The 25,839-nt window shown below is 41.5% G+C and overlaps 1 protein-coding gene across 1 annotated transcript in view; it reads right to left on the reverse strand.

Annotated features, from left to right (window-relative positions):
- The window catches only part of RP1 (RP1 axonemal microtubule associated), a 268,493-nt gene that overhangs the window by 100,743 nt on the left and 141,911 nt on the right, over nucleotides 1-25,839 (reverse strand). The window contains exons 28-32 of the mRNA XM_074944372.1: nucleotides 25,017-25,095; nucleotides 17,825-17,906; nucleotides 15,629-15,684; nucleotides 15,424-15,456; nucleotides 8,421-8,590 (exon numbers count right to left, since the gene is read on the reverse strand). Of these exons, the coding sequence (XP_074800473.1) occupies nucleotides 8,421-8,590; nucleotides 15,424-15,456; nucleotides 15,629-15,684; nucleotides 17,825-17,906; nucleotides 25,017-25,095 (420 nt within the window). The remainder of the gene's footprint in view (nucleotides 1-8,420; nucleotides 8,591-15,423; nucleotides 15,457-15,628; nucleotides 15,685-17,824; nucleotides 17,907-25,016; nucleotides 25,096-25,839) is intronic.

Raw genomic sequence — 25,839 nt, forward strand, 5'->3', positions numbered from 1 at the left:
TGTACTAATCCATCTAATTCTTCTCAGAGGTGTGTGTTTTTTTCTTATCCTCAAGGGGAGAACGTACTGTTCTTCTACATGTCCAAATTGTGCCTTCTTCAGAAGCAATGAAGTCATAAGTTCTGCTTTTTCACAGCAGGACTTTCTGTTTTTAAAATTATTGCCTGCAGTTTTTCCTTCTTACAGATGGACCCCTTGACTCCATTTATATCACACAGCTACTTAGTTGTACATACCAAAGAGTATTTACTGGACAAAAACTTTGTGGTTTAGAATTGCAAAAATACAGCACTCGGATATTTTTCTTTTTACTTAAGGTGGCAAATTGTACCTCACCTTCTTATCTTGTCTTCTGCTACCCAGCCCTCTGCAGCCCTCTAGACTTCTAAACAGTTGCAAAGAAATTCTAATGACATTTTAAAAAATACATATTGCATTCCTTGCAGCAAATGTGAAGACAATATACATTGTAGATGTAATGTACAGGAAGACAGTTTCAGAGACTATTTCACTACTGTTTAAAGCGTGACTGCTCTACAACCATTGTTTTCCCTTCATTTCCCATAATCCTGATTTCAATAAACTCTATGACTATGCCTCCAACCAGAATACACCTGCAGCCAGACTTCTTCCTGATCTACTGAATTAAACTGCACTGGGTAATATCAATTGAATTCAGCAGATATTTCTCTCCTTTTAACATTTTTTCCTCTCATTCAATCATTATTATCCTCTTTTCTATTTCAGTCTTTTGGTCCATCACCGTAATGCATGTTTTTATTACATCAGTTCTAACCCTTTCCTGAGCAACTTACCATGATCACCTTTCTATTTCAGAATTGGATTCCTACCTTGGCTCCAATAATTTTCTTTCTTCACCTTCTGATCCCTATAAGCTTCAAATTAATGCAAAATATCCTAAATAGAGCTGAGCGAATAATTCTTAGCAATGCAGCCTCTCTCCTCATCTTATGGAGTATTTGCAAGTAGAATACTCTTTCCTCATATTTATTCATGATTCAAAGTTTGCTAATTAATTTTGTCACATATTTTTCCTCTCTCAATCACAGTTTGAGCCAAGTATTCTATACTTGGTGCTTGAAATTTGAGCTATGTTAGTTGTGATTGGTCATATAGTAAGTAACAGGTATTGCTTGTGTTCCAGGATTGAATGAGCATAACTCTTATAATCAAGAGATGGCTTTGAACAAGCCACTGGGGCTTTGAGTCTCTCAGAGAAAGGTACCAGATAAAGGAAGATTAAGTAAATTTGTAATATTTTGAGCCTTTTCCTTTCTTGGCTACACAAGACTTCTTCAGAGGAACCAGTCCTAGAATAGTTAGGCTACTCTAAGATTTATTGTCTGGATGCATACCTTAACTTTAATTCATTGTCACTTTCACATAAAGCATATGTGCATGCATGTGTCATCCTAGGTACAAAGGGTGTGGTCAGATCATTGTAGGATTCATGTAGTTGCCTCTGTATCAGAGCTCTGGAAACCCTGGCTTCTAATGTGCTAAGCAGTGACCCTTCTCACAGAAAATATACAACGTGCATTGCTTCTTGTCTTAATCTATAGATGTTAACGAGAACAATATTTCACCCTCCTCCTTGTAACAAACTTTTATGTACTTGAAAACGGTTATCATGGCCCCCTCAGTCCTCTTTTCTCCAAACGACATAGTATTTAATATTCTGCCATTCCCACAATTGCTGACACAGAGTAATCATGAATGGGTGCATGGTCCTCTTTGCAGAAGTTTGTGGTCACATCCTTATCTAGCTCATTTAATACCACCTGTTCCAGCACTCTGGAGATTGGTTTTAAGGATCCCATCCTCATGATGTCTAGCAGTGCTACTTCTTATATGATAATTATTTGGATTACAGTAGCATGCACAATGTGCTAGGTGCTTTCCAAATACATAATAAAATACCATTCATGCCCTGAAAAGCTCACAATGTAAGAAAACAAGAAACATGCAGAGGTTGGGGAAAGGGATAAATATACCATATAAATATATCCCTTCTATGTGAGCTTAGCAGGTCTTCTATGAGCCCTCAAAATTTCACAGAAGTAAACCCAAAAGGGATGCCTGGAGAGTCTAAACAAATCATATTTGTGGGCGAACATGGATTTATTATTATTATTTTATTATTTATCTATTTTTGCATTATGTGCCCAGCTCCACTTTCATAGATTCTATGGCCAGATGGAGTGATTGTTATCATTCAGTCTGATCTCTGCATAACCCAGACCATAGAACTTCCCTGAATTAATTCCTTTTTGAACCAGAGCATATTTAAAAATTGCCTGTGATGGAGAATCCACTACATCCGTTGATAAGTTGTTCCAATGGTTAATTACCTTCACTGTTAAAAATGTACATCTCATTTCCAGATTGCATTTGTCTAGCTTCAACAAACTTGTTTGTGCCTTTACTGAAAATTAAGATATACCTGCCAGTATGTTATAGCCAAGATGCTTGGAAATACAACAAAACATATGTTTAACTAGTTAGGTTACAGAATGTTAAAACTAATGAAAAATGTTCCAGAATGTTTCTGCTTCTAATTCCCAAGAACAAGCAAACATCAAGATGACAAATCATGTAAAATGTCCATGTTTTAAATAGAGGCATAATTGTAAAAAGGAATGTAGGGTGTGTTATCAGAGCCTTAAATCTAGCTTGCAAAGTGGCCATGCCAACCCCTCTCCTTTCCAAAGGAAACATTTCTGCTTGTATTTTTGAAACTCCGTGAAAAACTTGTGTAGCTGGAAATTTTAAACTATTGTTTATTTCTTAAAACACTGAAATGGCAAACACCTTTTGAGATGTATAGTTGCAAATATTTTGTATCTAAATGCAAGCCTTCATATAATAACTGCCTGAAATCATTGTTATAGGAATAGCAACATGTTTATGTACAAATATGGCAAAATCATTTGATGTTATAACTGGTCACCAATATAAGAAGCCACTTAAGTATAGAATGTTTATATTAATGGCAATGAATTAATTACGGGCTGTGTGCAAGCAAACCCTCTCCCAACTCAGGAAGACAAGAAAATCATCATTCCAAAAATTGTCATGTAGAATCAACAACTTAAGCTAAAGATTTTGTAAAAGTCTATTTAATTTTAGAAGACTGGGGAACTGAAAACTCTTAAATAAAGAACAAAGAGTTTTGGATTTTGAAGACAGAATTTCATTTCCTGACAAACTAACAAAATTGAGCAAATATCTCAGAGAATGGACTGAATAAAAAGAATGAGTTAAAACTAGCTTTGAAAGTTATCTGTTGCCTTCCTGCCACAAGAAGAACAAAGGCAATTATGAAATGTAGCATATTCATTAAGCAGACTGCATGTTCAGGACCTGAACATTTCACCTAAGACAACCACAAAGGCATGAAGCCAATGAATGGGTGACAGCAACCAACACTGAATCTAAACAAGCCTGAAAGAGAAGTGTTTTCCTATAATTTCATGAAAATAGGAAGCAGAAGGGTACAAAATACTGAAGAGAGCATCCCCATACCCTCTGCTACCCTGCTCCAGCATCACACTTCCTAAGCAAGCTGCCACAGATAGATAAAAAAAACAGAGAAGATTCAAGAAGAAACCAGGCCCAGGAGAACTTCCCCAAGACTTCACTATGGATTGGTGAGAGGCAGTTAACTAAGATTCTGCAAAGGGATTAGATTTAAAACTCTCACAGTGATTTTGTTGGAATATTAAAATGCTGTTGTAACTTAAAGGGATAATTTTCTCTTTTTAATCACCAAGTGGTTAGACCATATATTTCTGGAGAGGAGACAGGGGCTAAACATTGGTAAACAGAGAAACAATGGATGTAACTGGATTTACAATCGTTAATATTCATAATTGGCCTGTCTTAAATGACTTTTTTCTAAGTAACTAATTAAAATATCTTCTTTGATTTAATAGGATTTGGTTCGGATTTCTTACTTTGCCCAACTATAAACTGTTTAGGTTATTATTAATAACTAGACAGTCTAAACTTGCCCTTAAAAAAATTGTTCTGCACATACATAAACAATTTGAAGAATCTAATAAAATACTAAAACTGAACACAATAATTTTGGGAAATTGTACACTTTGGTCTTAACCTACCAAGAGAAAAACACTCTCAGAAGCAAGACACTCTCAAGGGCGAAATCTGTTAGAAGCTCTCCAGAAAGATACATAGAGAAGAGACTATAACGAAAGTAACTAGTTTATCATTTGTGTTCAGCCATTTGTGTTGTTTTGTTTTATGTTTTATTTTCCTTTCTTTTAATACTAAAACAGTCATAGTTAATCATTGTGATTATTTTAGAACATCAGAATGGCCATACTGCATCAGACTAATGGTGCATCTAGCCCAGTATCCTGTCTTCCGACAGTGGCCAGTGCCAGGTGCTTTCGAGGGAATGAACAGAACAGGCAATCATCGAGTAATCCATCCCGTCACGCCCAGCTTCTTGCAATCAGAGGCTAGGGACAATCAGAGCATGGGATTGCATCCCTGACAATCTTGGCTAATAGCCACTGAGGGACCTATGCTGCATGAATTTAACTAGTTCTTTTTTGAACCCCATTTATAGTTTTGGCCTTTGCATAGTCTTGGTCATGGTGTCCCCAAGGTATGTAAAAGAACCTCTGTGACTAAGTCGTCACACCCCTAAGTTGACAGAAAGAGAAACACTTACTAAGAGCTGGCCTACCATTTCTTGTTTCTTTAAACTAAATATTTTTAGTAATGTTTAAAATAAAATTACTTGGTGTCCAGCAATTTCAAACTATCCCCTTAAGCCCCACGCCTTTCATTTTTCTTAGTATTTCTGTTCCCTGTTGTTTTCATCTCTCCCTCTTTCCTGCCAACTCTGCCAGTCTCAGAGGACACCACCACCATAAACTTGGGGGTGTATTAAGAGGAGTGTCATATGTAAGACACAGGAGGTAACTGTTCTGTGCTACACTGCACTAGTGAGGCTTCAGCTGGAGTTCTGTGTCCAATTCTAGGGACCTCATTTTAGGAAAGATGTGGACAAACTAGGGAAAGTCCAGAGGAGAGGAACAAAAGTGGAAAAAGGTTCAAAAAACCTGACCTATGAGGAAAGGTTCAAAACCTGAGCATGTTTAGTCTTGAGAAAAGATGACTGAGTGGGGACCAGATAACAGTCTTCAAATATGTTAAAGGATGCTAGAAAGAGTACAGGGATCAACTGTTGTCCACGTCCAAGAACTAATAGGCTTGATTTGCAGCAAGGGAGAGTAAGGAAAAACTTTCAAACTATAAGGATAGTTAAGCTCTGGAACAGGCTTCTAAGGGAGGTATGGAATCCCCATCATTGGAAGTATTTAAGAACAGGTTGGACAAACACTTGTTAGGGATGGTCTAGGTTCACTTGGTCCTGCCTAGGATTACTTAGACTTGATGATTTCTCAAGGTTCCTTCCAGGCCTATGTTTCTATGATTATATGATAAACACAACTTCTTATTACTCAATTTATTTTCTACATTTCATGTGTAGTTCTTTAACTTATTTTTAATTGGTAAGCCCACACAGTACTATTGTTATCAAAGTTTAAGATCAATGAAAGCAAGTAGGTTTAACTTGTGCATTCTCTATTATCTATATATGTGACAAAGTGGGAATGTTCTTAATGTTTTCTCTGAACACTGTGTGTGGGTGCCTCAGTTTCCCCTATGCAGTTCTGAAGTATCTTGGTGCTGGGATAAGCTGTGTTATTGTTGCAGAGCCTTAGAGGGCCACTGTGATGCTGTCTGCACAGAGAATGGCCGATATCCTGTCTCCTGGCAACTGATGGCCTGGGCCCGTCCCCTGCAAGGTGCCAACTGAAGGTGTTGGAGAACAAAGAGATCAGGTGGGCTCCTGGCCTGGGAAAGAGACAAAGGCCAGAGGAGCGGCTGCAGAGTTTCAGTTTGGAGCTGGCTGGGGAAACGGAGGGGGGCCCAGAAGGGGCTCTGGCCTCCTTGGCCCCAGGATGGACTTGACTTAGGGCTCCTGTTTCCTGTACCTATAAGCTCTGTTTTGGACTGAGTTCCTGTCGTCTGATAAACCTTCTGTTTTACTGGCTGGCTTAGAGTCACATCTGACTACGGAATTGGGGTGCAGGACCCACTGGCTTCCCCAGGAGCCCCGCCTGTGCGGACTCGCTGTGGGAAGCGCACGGTGTGGAAGGGGATGTTGAATGCTCCAAGGTCAGACTCAAGAAGATCGAAGCTGTGTAAGCTTCTTGCCCTGGAGACGGTATGCTCACAGAGAGAAGGCATGCTTCCCCAGAGTCCTGACTGGCTTTGCATGGAGTAGCTCCAGAGCATCGCCCGGTGACTCCATGACAATATATTTCAGTAATTTGTTCTTTATATTTACTAACAATCTGTAATTAAAATGAGAGAGCTGCTGACATTTCATAGGAGACTTTTCAAAATAGTTTGGACATGATTGTCAACTTCAAGGTGTGCATGCATTTGTGGCAAACTTGTGTGAGTGCACCTGGAAAATCAGGGATATACATACTCTCGCCATGATGTGCACATAAGTGGGCACGTAAATGGGCAATATGCAGATTTACATGGATTTCTGGGATCAAAATTAAGCCCATTGTTTCAAAACAATGAATTTTGCATATACTACATTATCTATGGTTCTTCCTTACTGCATTGTATTACTAAAGACATTTGTGTAAAACCATAATCTTTGTTTTATTAAGAGTTCATCTGCTCCTGCTTAGTGCTCATCAGAATTCATAACTCTCCGTTCATTGTGACATCATAATCATTCCCACAGCAAATAAGTATGCTGCCACAAATGGGAGCAGATGAACTCACTTAAGAAACAAAGATCCTGTGTTTATTCAAATGTCCTTGGAAATAAGGAGGAAAGGAAGAGAACAACAGAAACCATAAGATATATCAATTGAATTGTTTCTAAAGAGAAAGGTTTTCAAAGATTCCCATGAAACACCAACCACTATTTAAAATCAGGGCTGTTCCTCTGATTTACTTAAAATGCAACAAAGCTTGCAAAATAGCGTGACTCATATTGCAAAAAGACAAACCTTCATGCACAACAAACAACTTTCAGAAAATATTAAGGTTTTGACACAAAGCAACAAAACCAAGGACATGAACAGCCAAGGGAAAATATAGCATGTTTCCATAAAACTAAGCAAGTCAGAAAAATGGAAATGTATTTAGAAAGCTGCCAGTGTGGCACTGTGGAAAAGTGGAGGCCCCTTTAATGAAGACCAGAGAGGGAGCAAAGCCCCACTTATGTCCTTTGGACACGCGGTCCAACCCTCTTCATCTTCAGCGTTCTGAAAGAAGGGAAAGGGACAGGTATTGTATCTTACACTAAGTTCCCAGCCCCCCACTTAAAATACTAGATCCCGCAATATTAGAAGTATCAAGATCTTAAGTTCCAAACTGGCAAGCAGTAAAACCTGTGAGTTTTTGAGGTGTTTCTGAGCATCCACCTAGCCAGACTATAGCCTCCTTGGAGATGGATTAGTTCCAGGGTGAGATACAGGGACTTTTATCCCTTTGAGGCCCCAATCATTTCCTGCTCATAAGGCCACAGCAGAGTTCCAAGTTTGGTATGAAAAAAAAATCCCTCCAAACTGTCTCTTTTCCATCTATTCTCATCCTCCTGCCTCTGGGTGGCCTGTGTGAAGGAGAAGCAGAATTAAATTCACTGCACTCAAGGAAAAAGAGGGACTTCTTTGTTCTCACTCCCCTGGGGACAAATAGCAGGCAAAGCCCTGGCTGCACTCTGAGCAGCCATGTGGGGGCAGCAAGCTACCTGCCACAAAAGTAATGGAGTAATGGGTGCTTGGCCTTGGCCTCAGGAGCTCCAGTAGGTGTTCTGCCTTCCTGAGGGCTCTCCTGAGGCAGTGCAGCTCCATGTTCCCCTTGGCTACAGGCTGTATCTCAATGGCACAATCTAACACTAAGAAGTTTACGCAGCCCTCATTACTGCAAGGTGCAAGAACATGTAGTAAAGCATTAGGGCCTGATACTTTACACATCAGCACCAATGGCAAATTACCCAATGATTTCAGGGTTAACAGGATTAAGAGAATAAAAAAATATACACGGCAATGAGCAGCATATGCTATACAGTACAAGAATGGAATCATGTTTCTTGTTGATTTACATCCTTGAAACCCACTGGAATATGATGACATTACACTGGGGTGTGAACACTATGTAGTTGAGCAGGGTTGCAGGAAGAGGATGGCCCAAGATCTAAAGTTATCTCACTCCAGCTCTGTAAATAACTATATCATTTGTAGCAACCAAAGCAGCATTTCAAATATATCCTTTGGCTAGAGCAGAATGTCATTATAATCTCAGTGCAGTATTGTATAGTGATGACTTACAAGGAATTCATCCGTTGCTCTGGGTAGAAAGCACACATATTCTGGGCTTTGTGGAGAAAGGAGAAGGTCACCACTTTTGCCCATTGAGCCATAAATCACAAGGGTTCTTTTACACTTCTGTGGCTCTGGGGAATCTCTGGCAGTTTTAACCTGCACTCTCCATTGTCGTGCTAAATAAAAGAAGAAAAAAATCACATTTTTAACAGTGAGTGGGAATACACAGGGATTTGTTCATCATTATTACTACAAAGCATTTGAACAGTGTCATAAATTTACATAGTGCTTTACAAACAATGGACAGCCACATACCCTCTGCCTCAAAAAAGACATGATGTACGCAGGACTGCAGTTGAGGAGTGGATATATAAGGGGATATTAATAATAGGGCCAAGGGAAAAGGAATCCTTGGTTATGTGGTTACATTCATTATTTTTATTACTATAATAATAGTATAATAATTTATAATACATTGGTTGGTATAATTAATTGTATTTATTTATTTAAATATAATTGATTTGATTTATCCATTAATTTAATTTCTTAACATATGTATATATTTCACATGAAAATTATTTATCTATTTAAGAGATGGTAGATTATTTAAAATGGAAGACATTAACATAGGAGTCATATGAAACAATTGAATACTCGAACACACAGCTGCTTGAATAGTACAAATTAAACCCTGATTTTTAAATATTTTTGTCAATAAGAATGTTCTCCTCAGTTGACTATGATTTGAGGGATCAAATTATTCACTAGCGGTCCAATTTAAAGACCAAAAAATTCAGTGAGAGTTCTTTCATTTTGCTTCAACGTGATTTGGATTGGGCCCTCTTAGAGTGTATTTGGATAGTTGCCATGCGTTAATGAAATTGTTTGCAAACCATGAATTCTAGCAAAAATATACCCGGAAATTGTATCAAAGTTATGAATTATTCTCCTATTTAAAAAAGTTGCAGAAAACAAATCCGGGAGCTGAAACAATACTGTGTAGCTTAAATAGATGCTAGTGACCAAAAGAGTAGTTTCAACTGGCTCGATGGAATTTGCCCATGATTTCAAAATGACTGATACTTGAGGGAACATGCTGATTCTAGGTGGCAAAAGGAACCTAACAGAGATAGGAAATTAAGAATCTGTGCTTAGATTGTGATGTGTACTTCTATAGTGTTGTCATTTGCTGATGATTTTAATAAAGAGGAAAACTATTTCATGATCATGTGTCTGCTCACAATGCGTGTTGTCAAGAGAAACTTTAGGGGCATTTAATTCACTTCTAAACCTGGAGGTATTTTTTCCTGTTCGTAAGCTGCATTTTTTCCTGCTTATTTTTTCCCCCTCCATCTGTTTGTTCTAGTTTCCTTGGCTAATGCTTTTTCCCTGTTTTCTGTCCCACTCTGTGTCACAGCTGATTGTTCTGTGGCTCTTTCGGGTTCAGACACAGAACAGCAGGCAGATATGCAGCTCACAGTCAGTCTGGTGGGTGACAGGCTAGCTTTTGTCTTTTTAAGGTTATTTCCAGGGATGAGTCAGATGCAATATGTGACAGATACAAACCTTGTCTAATGAGGAACTTTATTTTTTAGATATGTATGGCCAGCTTAGCCCTGCTGAGGCATAGAGATGCAAATTGCAGCTCCCTGTGCCAGCCTGGCATGTTGAGCCCCTTAGGAATTCATGCTGGCAAGGGAAGTCATCGCTGGAACTGTTGCTTTTTTGGGTAATCCACTGGTTTCTTCAGTTTCAACCAGGTCTTTGCACAGTAATCCCACAGGGAGAGGGGCTGAAGCAGAGCTACAATGAGTCAGATCATCCCTTGGCCACCCAGGCCATGCCCCATCTACAGTAAGCACCACTCTCTTTGAGGGCTGCACAGGCTGCCCCTAGAGCCTGATGGAAGGGAGATTGTGACCACCACCTTATATCACAGTGCCTCCCTGGTAGACTTTCCTCCACCTGGGCCCTGCTGTACTTGGGTAGAAGGCAGATAAGCCAGGGGTGAATCTGTCCCAAGCTGAGAGAAGGCGGCGGTGCATATGTAACACCGACAGATCCCAGTCATCAGTGGGCAGGATTGAACCTGGAACCTCTGGAGCTTACTGCATGAGCCTCTTCAGCATGAGCTAAAAGACAACTGGCTCTTAGCAAAAGCTGCAAAGCAGACACATTTTATCTCTCTCTCTCTAAGTGGTCTCGGTGCCACTAGATGGGACAGAGCACCACACCCAGGAGGTGTGTGGGTTACACACAGGCTTTCTGCTGCAGGGTGCTGAGCACCCAGGAAGCTATTCTGAATACTGTGATTTATTTTAATTGTTGCCCATGGTTGTATCTTTTCTTGACTATTGTTTCCAAAGAAAGGTTAATGTATCAGTGATCAGAGAGTTGGGAGTTTCCCAGGAAATTAATCAGTGGTTAACAGATTTAAGGCCTCTTAGGCATCTGCGACTGCTTGTTCTCAAGCGTTTACTTTTCATTCCTTCCACAGTCTAGTGTCTTGGCCAAACCAACCTAATTGCATTTTCTCTCAATTTGGTAAATTCATTTCCATCTGCTCACTCCAGAGTCAGAAGAAATGTTTGTCTAACACTTTAGCTCCCTTGGACATTTGCTTATTAAAAAATGGCTACGTTAGAAAAGAAACTAGTTGCAAACATGAATTGGTTGATGTATAATGCGATGGTGGTTGCGGTGGTGGCTTTATATTTATTTTTGTCTTTTGTCCAAATCTGGAAGTTCTCCTGTCATGTCTTTCAGTCCTTATTCAGACAAATCTGCCACGAACATCAGTGGAAGCTCTGGGTGCTTAGCACCTCTGAAATCAGGCCGTTATTTAGGTGCTTCATTTTAGATACCCAGGATTGAAAATTTTTGCCTTTGTACCTACCCTGCATGGCCACATATAAAAAGATGCATTTATTTAGTATGTTATGTACCGTTCACTCTGTTAACGTCAGTGGATTGTATTATCTGTATGTTATATTTATTAGCTATGGCCCTTTTCTTTTGAAAAATCAGTCTGCGGCTTGTTAAATGAACCAGGAAGGGGAAGTGGAAAGGCTGTTTCTCAACAAAGAATCAAAATTCTCTCTGTCTTCTAAAAAATCAATGTAACGAAGGCTTTCATTTTCATGTTAGCCCAGCAATGCTGCCAGTGCATGAGCACTTCGTTAACTTTAACAAATGAAGCCGAATCAGCCTTAATGCCACCCTCCCAACAAACCTCTGACACTGTGATGCACAGAAGAAATGCTAGCTGCAAAAGTGGGGAAATCAAACCTGCAGTGACTTCTGCACAAAGGATCAAGAACTTTTAAAACAGACACTATATTTTAAGAGTGAAAACTTTAAATCAAAAGACAATACAGGGGGCTACATCTTCTTATGTAAGCAATCTAGGTAATTGTTGGTGTTTTGTAGATATTGCTCTCTGATTTTCCAACATCAGTGCTGTATGTTCTCAGGACTGATAAGGACATACCACTTTGCTAGATGTAGCAGTTGCTTAAATTATTTTACTGAGGGAATGCACAGAGATCATGGAAATGTCATGGTCTCTTAGCTTACTTACTTTGCTTGTCTTTCAGTAGCTTGCTATAGAGTTTTCCAGCCTGCTTGATTTGTTTCTTCAGTAACTTCAGAGTCCACCTGGCAAATGGCATTGTCGCTGCCATTTATAAACAGGGCTGTGACAGGGCACTATCAGTAGCACTCGGGTCATTGGCATTGCTGCAGCCTGGAGAAGACTGGCGGCCCATCTGTAGGCAGTTTGCTGGGAAATTATGAGCACTGATAATCACTGGGCTCACAATATAACTGGGAGGATATAAGTGGAAGGAACAGGAAGCAAGGAGGAGCTCAGAGGGTGAGTCTGGCTGAGGAGTGAAGGCTGTGGGGAAACTTCTCCATGCTCTAAGCCTGCATTACACTGCGATACTTTGTAATGAATGAATTAATGAATAAATAAATAAATACATGGTGAAACCTGGTGTGTGTTCATGACTGTGAGACCGCCCATACTGGCCAGGCAGTGGAGTCCACTGGGTAGCAACAGAGGTGCCTGTGATATGGACTAATATTAATCTGCCAGGAGTCTGTGGACTACCTGTGATCATTTTCAGCCCATCAGCAGAAATTTGAAGGAGGAGAAGGGACTATGTAAAATCTGAGGAATTTCTGGGGAGAAATTCTTCTGTATTTTCTATTTGTTTTTATATATTTATCTGCCCAATATGCTTGCGTGGCACAAGAAGAGCCAATCTAAAAATATCTGTTCGCTGAACTGCTTTCACGGCTGCTGAACCACATTCTGTGCAACACCCGTAAACTCCTGCAATACCCCAGAGCATCTCATGAACCACACTGCCGGAGACTAGCTCCTTTTATCTGACTGCAACATAAACAATATTGTGGTACACTATATCTTGCCTCTTCTCTTATTCTGCATTATTCTGAGACTCATGAGGCATGGGGGCAGGGAGGTCGGGGGAGAGAAAAAAAAAAGAAAATCATCCCTGCTGCCCTACTTGGTTTGAGAGAGTCTATCTATGATCTGCGGATGCTCCGGAGCTTGGTGTAGCTGCAGGCAGAACCCTTGCCTTAGGTAGCTCGTGGATATCTGTGTTGTAGCCCATTTGCTGGTATCTAGAATGAATACTTCATTTATAGAAAGGAGAGTGGCAGCCTGACTGAAAAGTGCCGAGATTCAACTAGTGCTCAGGAGACCTGCTTAACAATGATGATCAGCTCAGTTTCAAATACCCCTGTTTGGGGAGAAGGCAATGGGGAAGATGATGGCTGAGCAGCATTAGCCATATCCAGATAGAGGGAGATTCTCTGGGTTTCGAGAGTGGCTTATTATCTCTCAACTATTTTGATGTGGTGACCTTTGCTTTCAGACAGTGCTCCATGCTCAGCACAGTGTCCATGCCTCGGTGACCTTGAGGTAAGGCTGGATTACTACAATGCCTTTTTCTGGTGGCTTCTCTTGGAACTCACTTGCAGGCTGCAATTACTGAAGAATGTGACATCTTAACTGCTCAAGGGCCTTCACTTGTGAGAATCAGTAACACCAGTGTGCTGCCATCTGCACTGGTTGTCTGTTATTCTGTGAGCGTGTTTAGTGTTTAAAGCCTTAAATACAGTCTGCAAGAGGGTGTATACCTGTCATACTATGATCTGCAGTACCAACTGAGATCAGCAGAGTTGAAACAGATTTGAGAGGTCAGAACAAAGGTTTTCTCCATCAAGGGTCTGTGGCTCTGGGGAGTTCTCTCTACTTTGACATACACCCAGATACTGCACATGAATGGATGGATACCTGTGGGTTGAGTTCAAGACCTCCTTCCTAACTCCTTTGTTCTGTTAACCTCCCACAAGCCTTGGTCTTGTCTCTTATATCATTCAAAAGCTATATGGCATAGCTGATTAGATAACACAGGCTGAAATGTCACCAGTACTCAGATGACACACAGCTCTACATCTCCTTTACATCAAACAGTACCATCTCCTGGCTTTCTCCATGCCCAGCTGAAATCAGCACTTGGATGAAGAACAGATGGCTAACGATGAATCCAGCAAGATGGAAGTGTTCTGATAGGCCGAGGGAGGCTTTTCAAAAAACTTGCTTCCTCTTTAACACTCCCATTATTGAGAACATCTGCCCTCAGACTGACTAATCAGCTTTTGTGTCCTTCTGGATGTCTCAATGCTACCGAAGGCTCAGATAGACATAAGATAAAGAACACCTCACTACCTTATTGGCTGGCCAAAAGATTGTGCCACATCCTGTCAGACACATGCATTCATGCTTGATTATTGCAATGGAATACATGTCAGAATGAAGTCACAAAGCCTGGTAAAACTCAGACTAGCACAAAAAACAGTAGTCCATCTGCTTAGCAACACAGGCAGCCATGAATACATCTCCTTGATGCTCCAATATGAATGGAAAGCTTACTGAATGCAGAGTCCACTTCAAGGTCTCTGGTGTGATAATCAAAGCTCTCCATGGGAATAACTCTAACTACCTGAGAAATTGCCTCTCCATCCATGAAAGCTCCATTCCACTAGAACAATGCAACTGTTGACCAATAGGGGAGACTTTGAGAGCAGGACACCAAACTTGCTGAAGTTGGACCTAGATTTAGCCTATGGGGCATACCCCACAAAAGATAAGTAACCACACAAGTAACCATTTTCAAAACTAAATGCAAAGCTCAGTTCTTTGACTTTATTTTCCCTCACTAAGATTTTCAGATACAGACACCAACTCACCCACCACACTAACCCACAAATGTAAATCAAACACCTATGAACTCATCAAGTTATTTCTCCTTAAAGCTGGCAAGGAAGAAAAAAAGAGGTTATTTATAGTGTTAAATACTTGAGCTACTAGAATGATAGGCGCTATATCTGTGGATAGGTAAGTAGACAGACAGATTTCTAATATTCAGATTTCATTAACTCAGCCAATTTTATTCAACCAAATGAAGATACTGCATTTAACTACACTGACCAATTTTATAGCTTAAGTCTAAATTATTTCTGGATTCTTTTGGAAAAACCCTTCTGAACTCTGACCTGAAACTGTTTCCACTGTCACTTCACAATACATTTTTCAACTCACTGATGGTTGTTGGGGGAGCTGTCCCTGTGTATTAAATGACAGTGGCATTGGGTAAACAAACCATTTCTTGAAATCTGTTCTCAGAGGAATTTCTGACTGATTTCAGGACTGAATAATAGAAATGGGAAGAAAACCAAAAATGGTTTGTGTGAAGTATCTCCTTTGCTCAATTCATTTGAAAAGACATAACAGGTCACCTTTATAGAGCATCGTCAGCCAAGTTCTGTGCATTTCCCCTAATACTTGAGACTTTACATAAATGATTACTGTCTAAGGGAACTAATTTGCTTCATTTATTTGTTCACTTTATATTGAAACTGAGTTTAATTTCAATGTCAAAGTTCTGGGAGGAGAATATAGAGTGTTTCTCACCTTTGGTGGATGCCTTCTGCGAATTACCATTTTCTAAAATAAATAAACAAATAAAAAAGCTTTATCTTAAGTAGCTTTATCAGCAAACAAGTATGTCTAAATTTATAATCACATTCACAAAGAATTTTCATATTCTCAGCCATAACTAATCATTTGATATCTAGAATATTGTTATAATGCAAATTCTCTCTACTGGAATACTTACTTTTAGCAATTAGCTCTCGCTCAGTCTTCCCATCATCCTGGTACTCATCTAACCATCTTTCATTGTAAAGAGATAATAATTAGAGTTACGGCAGTTAGTAATTAATCTTTTTATGAGGAAGCTCAGCATTTCCCCTCCTTTCACCAATGTTCTTTGTGCATCTCTTGTCAAGCTAAGTCTTGTAAACACTTACTGGGCCAAATTCTCGGCTGGTATGAATTGGCACAGCTCCGCTCATTCAGTGAAACCATGCCAACTTATACCACAGGCAGTGGGATTACTCATGGTGTTAGCACTACACCTGGTAGTTACTAGTAAGTATTGGCAGGTTCCTTAGATTCTAAGCTCTACGAGGCTTCTAGAGATTCTATGGACCGGGCAGGTATGAAGGTGAATTTCACCTCAATTTTGCCCTTCACTGTACATTACAGAATTTAAGGGCTTAACCCTAAACTTGACGTGCTACAAAAATACCCCCACATACTTCTTCAACTGATCCCCCTATCATACATTAGAATGTTTTACAGCCATTACATGGGTTCTCTTTTTTAAAAATACTGGTAATCATTATAAGCTTCCAACTTAGTGGCTCCCTTTTGCTGTATCCTTTGTTTAAATCTAAACAACTGCAATTCATTCTACTCTCCATATACAAAGTAACTATGTGAATAAATCTCTTGTGCATAGAGAGAAGACGAGACTCCATTATGTTTAAACTATTGTTGCAATAAATACCTTAATTAACCTTTGTGAATTCTCTTCTAATCCCCTCCAAGGAAGCAAAAGATCACTAACCATTTTTAAAAATAGACAGGAAACTTTGGTTCACTGTTAGCACTTACTGTAGGCAAAGAATTACAGAGCCCCTCTAGTTCTATAGATAATGTCTCTAACCTTTTTCTAGTGCTCAATAAGTTCTTTTTGACACGGCAGTTTTATAGCAAGTCCACAGTCTTAGTCAAGTATTCCTCCCTTAGGAGGAATCTTATAAAATCTCTCTGACATTACAGAAACAATTGTCTACTCTTCAAATAATCAACTTTAATGTAAACCAAACTAATTAAACAGCCTAATAGATAAAAAACTAATCATTACAATAATAGTTTTAGAGAAGAAAATAGTTATTAGCTAACAATTTGCAGGATTTTTGCAAATTGAATTTTTTGTTTAAGCTAGAGGGCAATTTTCACTTAAAAACAGACAATGTTTCCTTTCTTAACTGAATTTCTAATTGATAATCAAGATTGTAAGAAAACCCCCACCCTAAAAATGATTGAGCTGACATGAACAACTATTTTGTAGCCAAATGTGTATATACTTCGAGTATTTGGAAAGCCTGTACTGCAATGCATAATCTGCTTGATTTTAAAATATGCTTCTCTGAATCCTTTCTATATTGTTAGATATAGATATAATACACACATTCACATATATTCATCTATAACTCTGTCTGCTGCAAAACTATCTAAAATTCATATGGTGGTTGCTTCAACATACAAACTGCTGAAGGCTAGATTGTTGTCTAGGGTGGCAAAATATCTGGAGCAAAAGAATGTTTAGTGGCTGTGACTGGAGGCTGAGAGAGTTGGATATTTTTCAATTTTGCCTACGGCAGCAAAATTCTAGAGCCAGCATTGAGATAGGGAAATAGACCTTTGATAAGTGAGCAGAAACATTTTAACCATCCTCTAAGACAATATAAACTAATATTTTTTTTGCATCTAGATATAAAGTTCTCTTCAAAGTTTTCCAATATATTAGGTTCATGCTAATGACCTTTAGTGACTGGGAAATGCAAAATGAACTGGCCTAAATCCGTATGATTGGAAATTTTTAATGTAATATCTTTTAAGGAGCAGAGAATTGAAACATTATTTAGTTTTATATGGTATGTACGTGCAAGGTAAAGGAAAAACTATTGCACTTTTCACCCACAGAACATTTGGCTTTTGACCTTTTTCATCTTACTCCATGCCCCTCCATGCTGATCCAGCAGCCTTTTCTGCCTGGCTTGGAGCAGTGAATTTTGTTCACCCATTACTCCCTGGAAGACTGCTGGGCAGGATTCATATATTCGGGCTTTGTGCAGGCAGCAAAGTGGGTTTTTTTAAGTGTTTGGCTCCTGTCTTGCAATGTTTTCCTTAAGCTGCTTGCAGTATAACAAACTATAGTTCTGATTTCCCACGAATGGCATACCTGTTACAGGGAAACACAACTTCTTGGTCATCGTCTTCCTCTTTAAATTTGACAACAACCTTATCAAGGAACCATCCATTGCCTGGGTTGAAATGACAAAAGTTTACTTGCAAGCTTGTATTTTTGTGGAGGAAAAAAATAATATCTTTAAGAGAAAAGTTGAAACAACTGTTATCCCAACAGCAGATCTCATTAGGTCAAAACTCAGCTAAAGAAGTGAAAACATTAACCTAATACTCTCACAAGATTCCCATTCCACTACTAAGGCACAATATTCCTGTGCATGGGCAAGAGACTATTTTGATTCCAGCAGAGTATTCTTTGTGTGGAGACAGGAGTGTACCAGCATCTGTAAACTGCCACCCCCACTTCCACTTCAATCTATGCTCTTCTATTCCTTTTGTTCAGGTTCACATGTGGGGACAACATTCTGCTTGTGCAATTTACCATGATTCACTGAAAGAACCAGAAACCTTGGTCCTTTGGGAATGAAGTACATGACATTATGAATTTGGAGAGCATTGGATTAATATATAACATCCTCATTCATGTGTGTTCTTACAATAGCCTTATACGGTCTCTGAAAAATATAAGCTTTCAATCTTGAAAAAAGTTCAATAAAAATCACTTTAAATAAACCACCAAGGCAAAGTATGGTGTAAAAACTGAATGACCATTAGATTGACTGGAAAAAAAATATTGAACAGAAGGGGTTCTTCTACTGAGGTGAAAACCTCTTCACTAAGCCTTTCAAATTTGTGTTTTCTTTAAGCCTTGGTTTCAAGGACACATTTTAGTTCAGCTTTTTCCTTCTATGAAGAGAGCAAAGTGCGCTCTCAACTAAACTTCTTAAAAGTTATTGCCCAGCGTAATCACATAACTTACATTTATGTAACACTTTGATTGTGAAAGATCCAAGCATTTAACAGATTATTCATATAGCGTTCACTTACCTATCACTGAACTGCACCAAACTACCACTCACCAACCACCACTCTCTGGGGCAGAACACAGCAGCCATTCTCTACCAGCAATATCAAACTAGTGACTAGTACACTTTCTGGGCAAGATACACACAATAACCATCATTATAAAGAGAGGAATTGAGTAATAAGTTAGTCAACTGAAAACACAGGACGGATTTAGGTAGGCTGAATATAATTCCGTAATTTAGAATTTGGCCATGATGCCCTGTTTAACACTAGCATTCTTGCAAAAAGGACAAAAGGTATGTTCAAGACCTTGTTTTCATATTTTATCCAAAAGATATTTCCCATGGGATAGTGGGCAGGGCATTGGCCCAGTACTGACTCAGAAGGAAGAATGCTACCTATTGAATTATCAGAACACCTCGAGGTTCCCCAGGTTTTTTCTTAGGCAATGCCCATTCCAGCCAAGCATTAGGAGCAGAAGGAAATTATTACTTTAAAAGAAAGTGTAAATGATTTGAAGCCATCAGATTGTGCATAATGCAAGATTAAGTAACTGTGCAAACTTATTATTGTTTGCAGCGCTGTTGTAGCCATGTTGGTCCCAGGATATTCGAGAGACAAGGTGGATTAAGTAATATCTTTTATTGGATCTGACAAAGAGCTCTAAGTAGCTCAGAAGCTTGTCTCTTTCACCAGCAGAAGTTGGTCCAATAAAAGATATTTCATTCACCTTGTCAGACGTATTAATATAACCCTTATCCTCCTCCCCACCTTCCCTCCAATTGCTTGTTACATTTACCCATTGCATCTGGTCATTAATTAGATTGTAAACTCTTTGGAGCAAGGACCATATGTTTACACAGAGCCTAAAACAATGCAATCTGATCCTCAATTATGAGTATTGACTAGGTTTGACCCGGTTTAGCTAAGGAGATCCAATCTGATTCTAGTCTGCAAATACTTTACTGTAGCCACTTCAAAATGTCAGCTCTGTTCTTTTACACTATGCCAGTGATTCTCAACTGTATTACAAATTGATACTGATCTCAGGGCCCTGCAGGAGGCTCTCTTCTTATCCGCAGATATGATCAAGGCTACTCTCATTTTGTTTGAGACCATGCAGAGTATATATAATGCCATCCGCAGGAACAATCCCACACTGCCCAGTACACATGAAGCAAATGGCCTAGTGCTGCCACATTTTCTCTGTGTCCTCCTCACCGCTAGGATGTTGTTATTATGGTTCTCTGAGGGTCTGTCTACACTACGAAATTAGGTCGAATTTATTGAAGTTGTTTTTTTAGAAATCGATTTTATACAGTTGATTGTGTGTGTCCCCACTTAAGACCATTAAAGACCATTAAGTCGGCGGAGTGCGTCCACAGTACCGAGACTAGCTTGACTTCTGGAGCGTTGCACTGTGGGTAGCTATCCCACAGTTCCCGCAGTCTCCACTGCAACACTGGAATTCTGGGTTGAGATCCCAATGCCTGATGGGGCAAAAACATTGCCGCGGGTGGTTCTGGGTACATGTTGTCAGCCTCCCCTCTCCATGAAAGCAATGGTGGACAATCGTTTCACGCCTTTTTCCTGGGTTACCCGTGCAGACGCCGTACCATGGCAAGCATGGAGCTCAGCTCACCGTCACCGTACGTGTCCTGGGTGTTGGCAGACGCGGTACTGCATTGCTACACAGCAGTAGCTCATTGCCTTGTGGCAGCAGATGGTGCAGTACGACTGGTAGACGTCGTCGGCATCGTCTCCTGGGTGCTCTTGGCCGAGCTCAGTGAGGTCAGTCAGCAGTGCCTGGGCAGACATGGGAGTGACTCCAAGTCATTCTCTTCTTAAGTTTCATCTCATGGAGATTCAGTCTGCCTGGAAACGACGACAGCTACAGTCGTACTGCACCGTCTGCTGGCAAGCACCCAGGAGATGACGATGGCTAGCAGTCGTACTGCACCATCTGCTGCCAGCCTACCCCTTGCTCCCCCTCCCTCCCTCTGTGAAAGCAACGGCCGACAATAGTTTCGCACCTTTTTCCATGCGGGTGCCGTATTGCTGTCAGCATCGTCATCCACCCGCTGCTTCAGCTGCGACTCTGCTCTCCTGCAGATGCCATACCACGGCAAGCATGGAGCCCACTCAGATCACCGCAGCAGTTATGAGCGTTGTAAACACCAATTGCATTATCCAGCAGTATATGCAGAACCAGAACCCGCAAAAGCAGGCGGTGACGGCAGCATGGTGACAAGAGTGATGAGGACATGGACACAGACTTCTCTCAAAGTACGGGCCCCAGCAATTTGGACATCATGGTGGTAATGGGGCAGGTTCATGCTGTGGAATGCCAATTCTGGGCCCAGGAAACAAGCACAGACTGGTAGGACCGCATAGTGTTGCAGGTCTGGGACGATTCCCAGTGGCTGCGAAACTTTCGCATGCGTAAGGGCACTTTCATGGAATTTTGTGACTTGCTTTCTCCTGCCCTGAAGCACAAGAATACCAAGATGAGAGCAGCCCTCACAGTTCACAAGCGAGTGGTGATAGCCCTGTGGAAGCTTGCAATGCCAGACAGCTACCCGTCAGTCGGGAATCAATTTGGAGTGGGCAAATCTACTGTGGGGGCTGCTGTGATCCAAGTAGCCAATGCAAACACTGAGCTACTGTTATCAAGGATAGTGAATCTGGGAAATGTGCAGGTCACAGTGGATGGCTTTGCTGCAATGGGATTCTCTAACTGTGGTGCAATAGATGGAAGCCATATCCCTATCTTGGCACCGGAGCACCAAGGCAGCGAGTACATAAACTGAACGGGGTACTTTTCAATGGTGCTGCAAGCATTGGTGGATCACAAGGGATGTTTCACCAACATCAACATGGGATGGCCGGGAAAGGTACATGACGCTCTTATCTTCAGGAACTCTGGTCTGTTTCAACAGCTGCAGCAAGGGACTTTCTTCCCAGACCAGAAAATAACCGTTGGAGATGTTGAAATGCCAATAGTTATCCTTGGGGACCCAGCCTACCCCTTAATGCCATGGCTCATGAAGCCATACACAGGCACCCTGGACAGTAGTCAGGAGCTGTTCAACTACAGGCTGAGCAAGTGCAGAATGGTGGTAGAATGTGCATTTGGACGTTTAAAAGTGCACTGGCGCAATTTACTGACTCGCTTAGACCTCAGCAAAACCAATATTCCCATTGTTATTACTGCTTGCTGTGCGCTCCACAATATCTGTGAGAGTAAGGGGGAGATGTTTATGGCAGGGTGGGAGGTTGAGGCAAATCACTTGGCCGCTGATTACGCACAGCCAGACACCAGCGTGGTAAGAAGAGCACAGCAGGGCGCGCTGCACATCAGAGAAGCTTTGAAAACCAGTTTCATGACTGGCCAGGCTATGGTGTGAAAGCTCTGTTTGTTTCTTCTTGATGAAAACCCGCCCCCTTGGTTCACTCTACTTCCCTGTAAGCCAACCACCCTCCCCTCCCCCTTCGATCACTGCTTGCAGAGGCAATAAAGTCACTGTTATTTCAAAGTCATGCATTCTTTATAAATTCATCACACAAATAAGGGGAAAACTGCCAAGGTAGCCCGGGAGGGGTGGGGGAGGAGGGAAGGACAAGGCCACACTGCACTTTAAAACTTATTGAATGCCAGCTTTCTGTTGCTTGGGCAGTACTCCGGGGTGGAGTGCTTGGGTGCCCAGAGGGCCCCCCCCACCGCGTTCTTGGGCGTCTGGGTGAGGAGGCTATGGAACTTGGGGAAGAGGGCGGTTGGTTACACAGGGGCTGTAGTGGCGGTCTGTGCTCCTGCCTTTGCTGCAGCTCAACCGTACGCCGGAGCATATCAGTTTGATCCTCCAGCAGCCTCAGCATTGCCTCCTGCCTTCTGTCAGCAAGCTGACACCATCTATCATCTTCAACCCACCACCTATCATCTTCAAGCTGCCACCTGTCCTTGCGTTCATATTGTGCTTTCCTGGACTCTGACATTGCTTGCCTCCACACATTCTGCTGGGATCTTTCAGTATGGGAGGACTGCATGAGCTCAGAGAACATTTCATCGTGAGTGCGTTTTTTTCGCCTTCTAATCTTCGCTAGCCTCCGGGACGGAGATGATAGTGTGAGCATTGAAACATTGGCAGCTGTGGGAGGGAAAAAAAGAGAGAGTAGGAGTTAAAAAGACACATTTTAGAGAACAATGGGTAGACTCTTTCACGGTGAACCTTGCTGTTAACATTACATAGCACATGTGCTTTCGGTACAAGGTCGCATTTTGCCTCTTATATTGAGGGTCTGCCGGTTTGGTGTGAGAGATCACACACGCAGGGCCGGGCAACAGAATTCGGCTTGCAGGCAGCCATGGTAAGCCACAATCTTTTGGCTTCTTTCACCTTCATAACATGTGGGAATGGTTTCAAACAGCAGCGCCCTCATTTCCCACACCAAGCAGCCATTGGGTTGGCCATTTAAAATGGGTTGGCAATTTAAAAGGAGGGGCTGCGGTTTTCAGGTTAATGTGCAGCACAAACCCAACTAACCCCCCGCCAATTCTCTGGGATGATGGCTTCACCCCTTCCCCCATCGCGTGGCTAACAGCGGGGAAGATTTCTGTTCAGCCACAGGCACACAGCCCAGCAGGAATGGCCACCTCTGAATGTCCCCTTAATAAAATTACCCTATTTCAACCAGGTGACCATGAGGAGTGACCATCCAGGAGAGCTTTATGGAGATGGCCCTGGAGGATTTCCGCTCCATCCCCAGACATGTTAACAGACTTTTCCAGTAGCTGGACTGGCCGCGAATGCACCCCAAGTCTTCAGGGCAAATTAATCATTAAACATGCTTGCTTTTAAACCATGTATTATATTTACAAAGTACACTCACCAGAGGTCCCTTCTCTGCCTGGCAGGTCCAGGAGCCCGCCTTGGGTGGGTTCGGGGGGTACTGGCTCCAGATCCAGGGTGAGAAACAGTCCCTGGCTCTCCGGGAAAACAGTTTCTCTGCTTGCTTGCTGTGCGCTATCTTCAACCTCCTCCTCCTCCTCCTCATCTTCCTCGTCCCCAAAATGCTCATCCCTGTTGCGTGATAATCCATTGATGGAGTCAAAGCACAGGGGTGGGGTAGTGGTGGCTGCACCCCCGAGAATGGCATGAAGGTCATCATAGAAGCGGCATGTCTGGGGCTCTGACCCCAAGCGGCCGTTTGCCCCTCTGGTTTTTTTGTAGGCTTGCCTGAGCTCCTTAAGTTTCAAGCAGCACTGTTGCAGGTCCCTGTTATAGCCTCTGTCCTTCATGCCCTTGGAGATTTTTTCAAATATTTGGGCATTTCGTCTTTTGAAATGGAGTTCTGATAGCACGGATTTGTCTCCCCATACAGCAATCAGATCCCATACCTCCCGTTCAGTCCACGCTGGAGCTTTTTTGTGATTCTGGGACTCCATCATGGTCACCTCTGCTGATGAGATCTGCACTCACCTGGAGCTTGCCATGCTGGCCAAACAGGAAATGGAATTCAAAAGTTCACGGGCCTTTTCCTGTCTACCTGGCCAGTACATCTGAGTTGAAAGCGCTGTCCAAAGCAGTCACAATGGAGCACTCTGGGATAGCTCCCGGAGGCCAATACCGTCGAATTGCAACCACACTACCCCAAATTCGACCCGGCAAGGTTGATTTCAGCGCTAATCCCCTCATCGGGGGAAGAGTACAGAAATCGATTTTAAGAGCCCTTTAAATTAAAAAAAATGGCTTCATCGTGTGGACCGGTGCAGGGTTAAATCGATCTAATGCTGCTAAATTCGACCTAAACTCGTAGTGTAGACCAGGGCTGAGATTCCACTTGGTGGCAAAGTGGCAGTCAAAGCACGGCTCTAACTTTATTCCTGTATCTCATTTTCATTCACTATCTACTGAAGAATCATTTTATCTAGCTCCGTATGAGTTACCCTTGTGAATTCTTCTTTGGTACTTCATATGACAAATAAATAGCACTCTGTTATAAATCAGCTTGAAAACCAACAGCTAACTGATGTTATTTGATACTAAATCCCAGTTGCCTTTTGCTGCCCATTACCATAGCTTTCCATAATCCCACCAATGTGACTAGTCTGAGGGAATAAGTACTTGTGTCTCTTTTTTATTCTTCTCACTGCAAGGTCTTTTGTAACACTTTGTATGAAGGATGTTATGTGTACAAATAAAGAGTATTGTGTTGTAAGATAGCTCACAAAACAGATTAGTCACTAGAAAATTAACTCCTACCTGGACCAGTTCCACCATGGCTAATCACAAGTTTCCTCAGGTCTCTTAGTGATACAGCCTTTATGAAGAAGATATCCACCTGCAGAATCATCAAAATGAGGTTGATAAAGGACTTGATCATGTAGGTCCTTGCATGATGTTCAGGGGCATGGACATGATTGTTGCTTCCAGATGTAGCTTAACACTGAACCCTCTGTTCTGAGTGGTAGCAAGGAGGGTTAAAAAGGGCAAAGTATGGCTGGGGAATGGTTATTTTTCAGGACATCTGGCATAAGCATGATTCACCATATTAGTGAGATATTTAGCAATGAGTTCCCCTCTTGGGTTGTACGCCTACTGCTGATGAACAGAGAAAGAGGATGCAAAGTAGTGTTCTCATTCATGCAGGATCAGGTTTTGCTGAACTTCCTGTGCTGATCATTGCTTTTTATTTGGTGCCTATAGCTACGATGCTGCACATGTCCGAGGCAGGTTCAAGCACAAACTGCTTGAAGTAACATTAATATATAAATAAAGGTGGTTGTTTACTGCAATCAGAGTTGTGATGACAGATGTGTAGACATACCTGAGCTAGCATTGATTGAACTAGCTCGAATAACAAGAGCCACAGAGCAGCACAAGTGGGAGCATGGGCCGTACAACTCCACCTGGGAGTGGCTAGCCTGTGGCTAGCCTGTGCTGCCATAGCTTCACTGCTGGGGTTATTCAAGCTAGCTAGATCAAAGCTAGCCTGGGTATGTCTACATGTGCTGTAGTCACACCTCTGATTGCAGTGTCGACATACCCTTAGCAGCACAGAACTGGCGTGGCCAGCTCTATACTA

Source organism: Natator depressus, chromosome 2 (genome assembly GCF_965152275.1).
Source record: "Natator depressus isolate rNatDep1 chromosome 2, rNatDep2.hap1, whole genome shotgun sequence".
Taxonomy (NCBI): Eukaryota; Metazoa; Chordata; order Testudines; family Cheloniidae; genus Natator; species Natator depressus.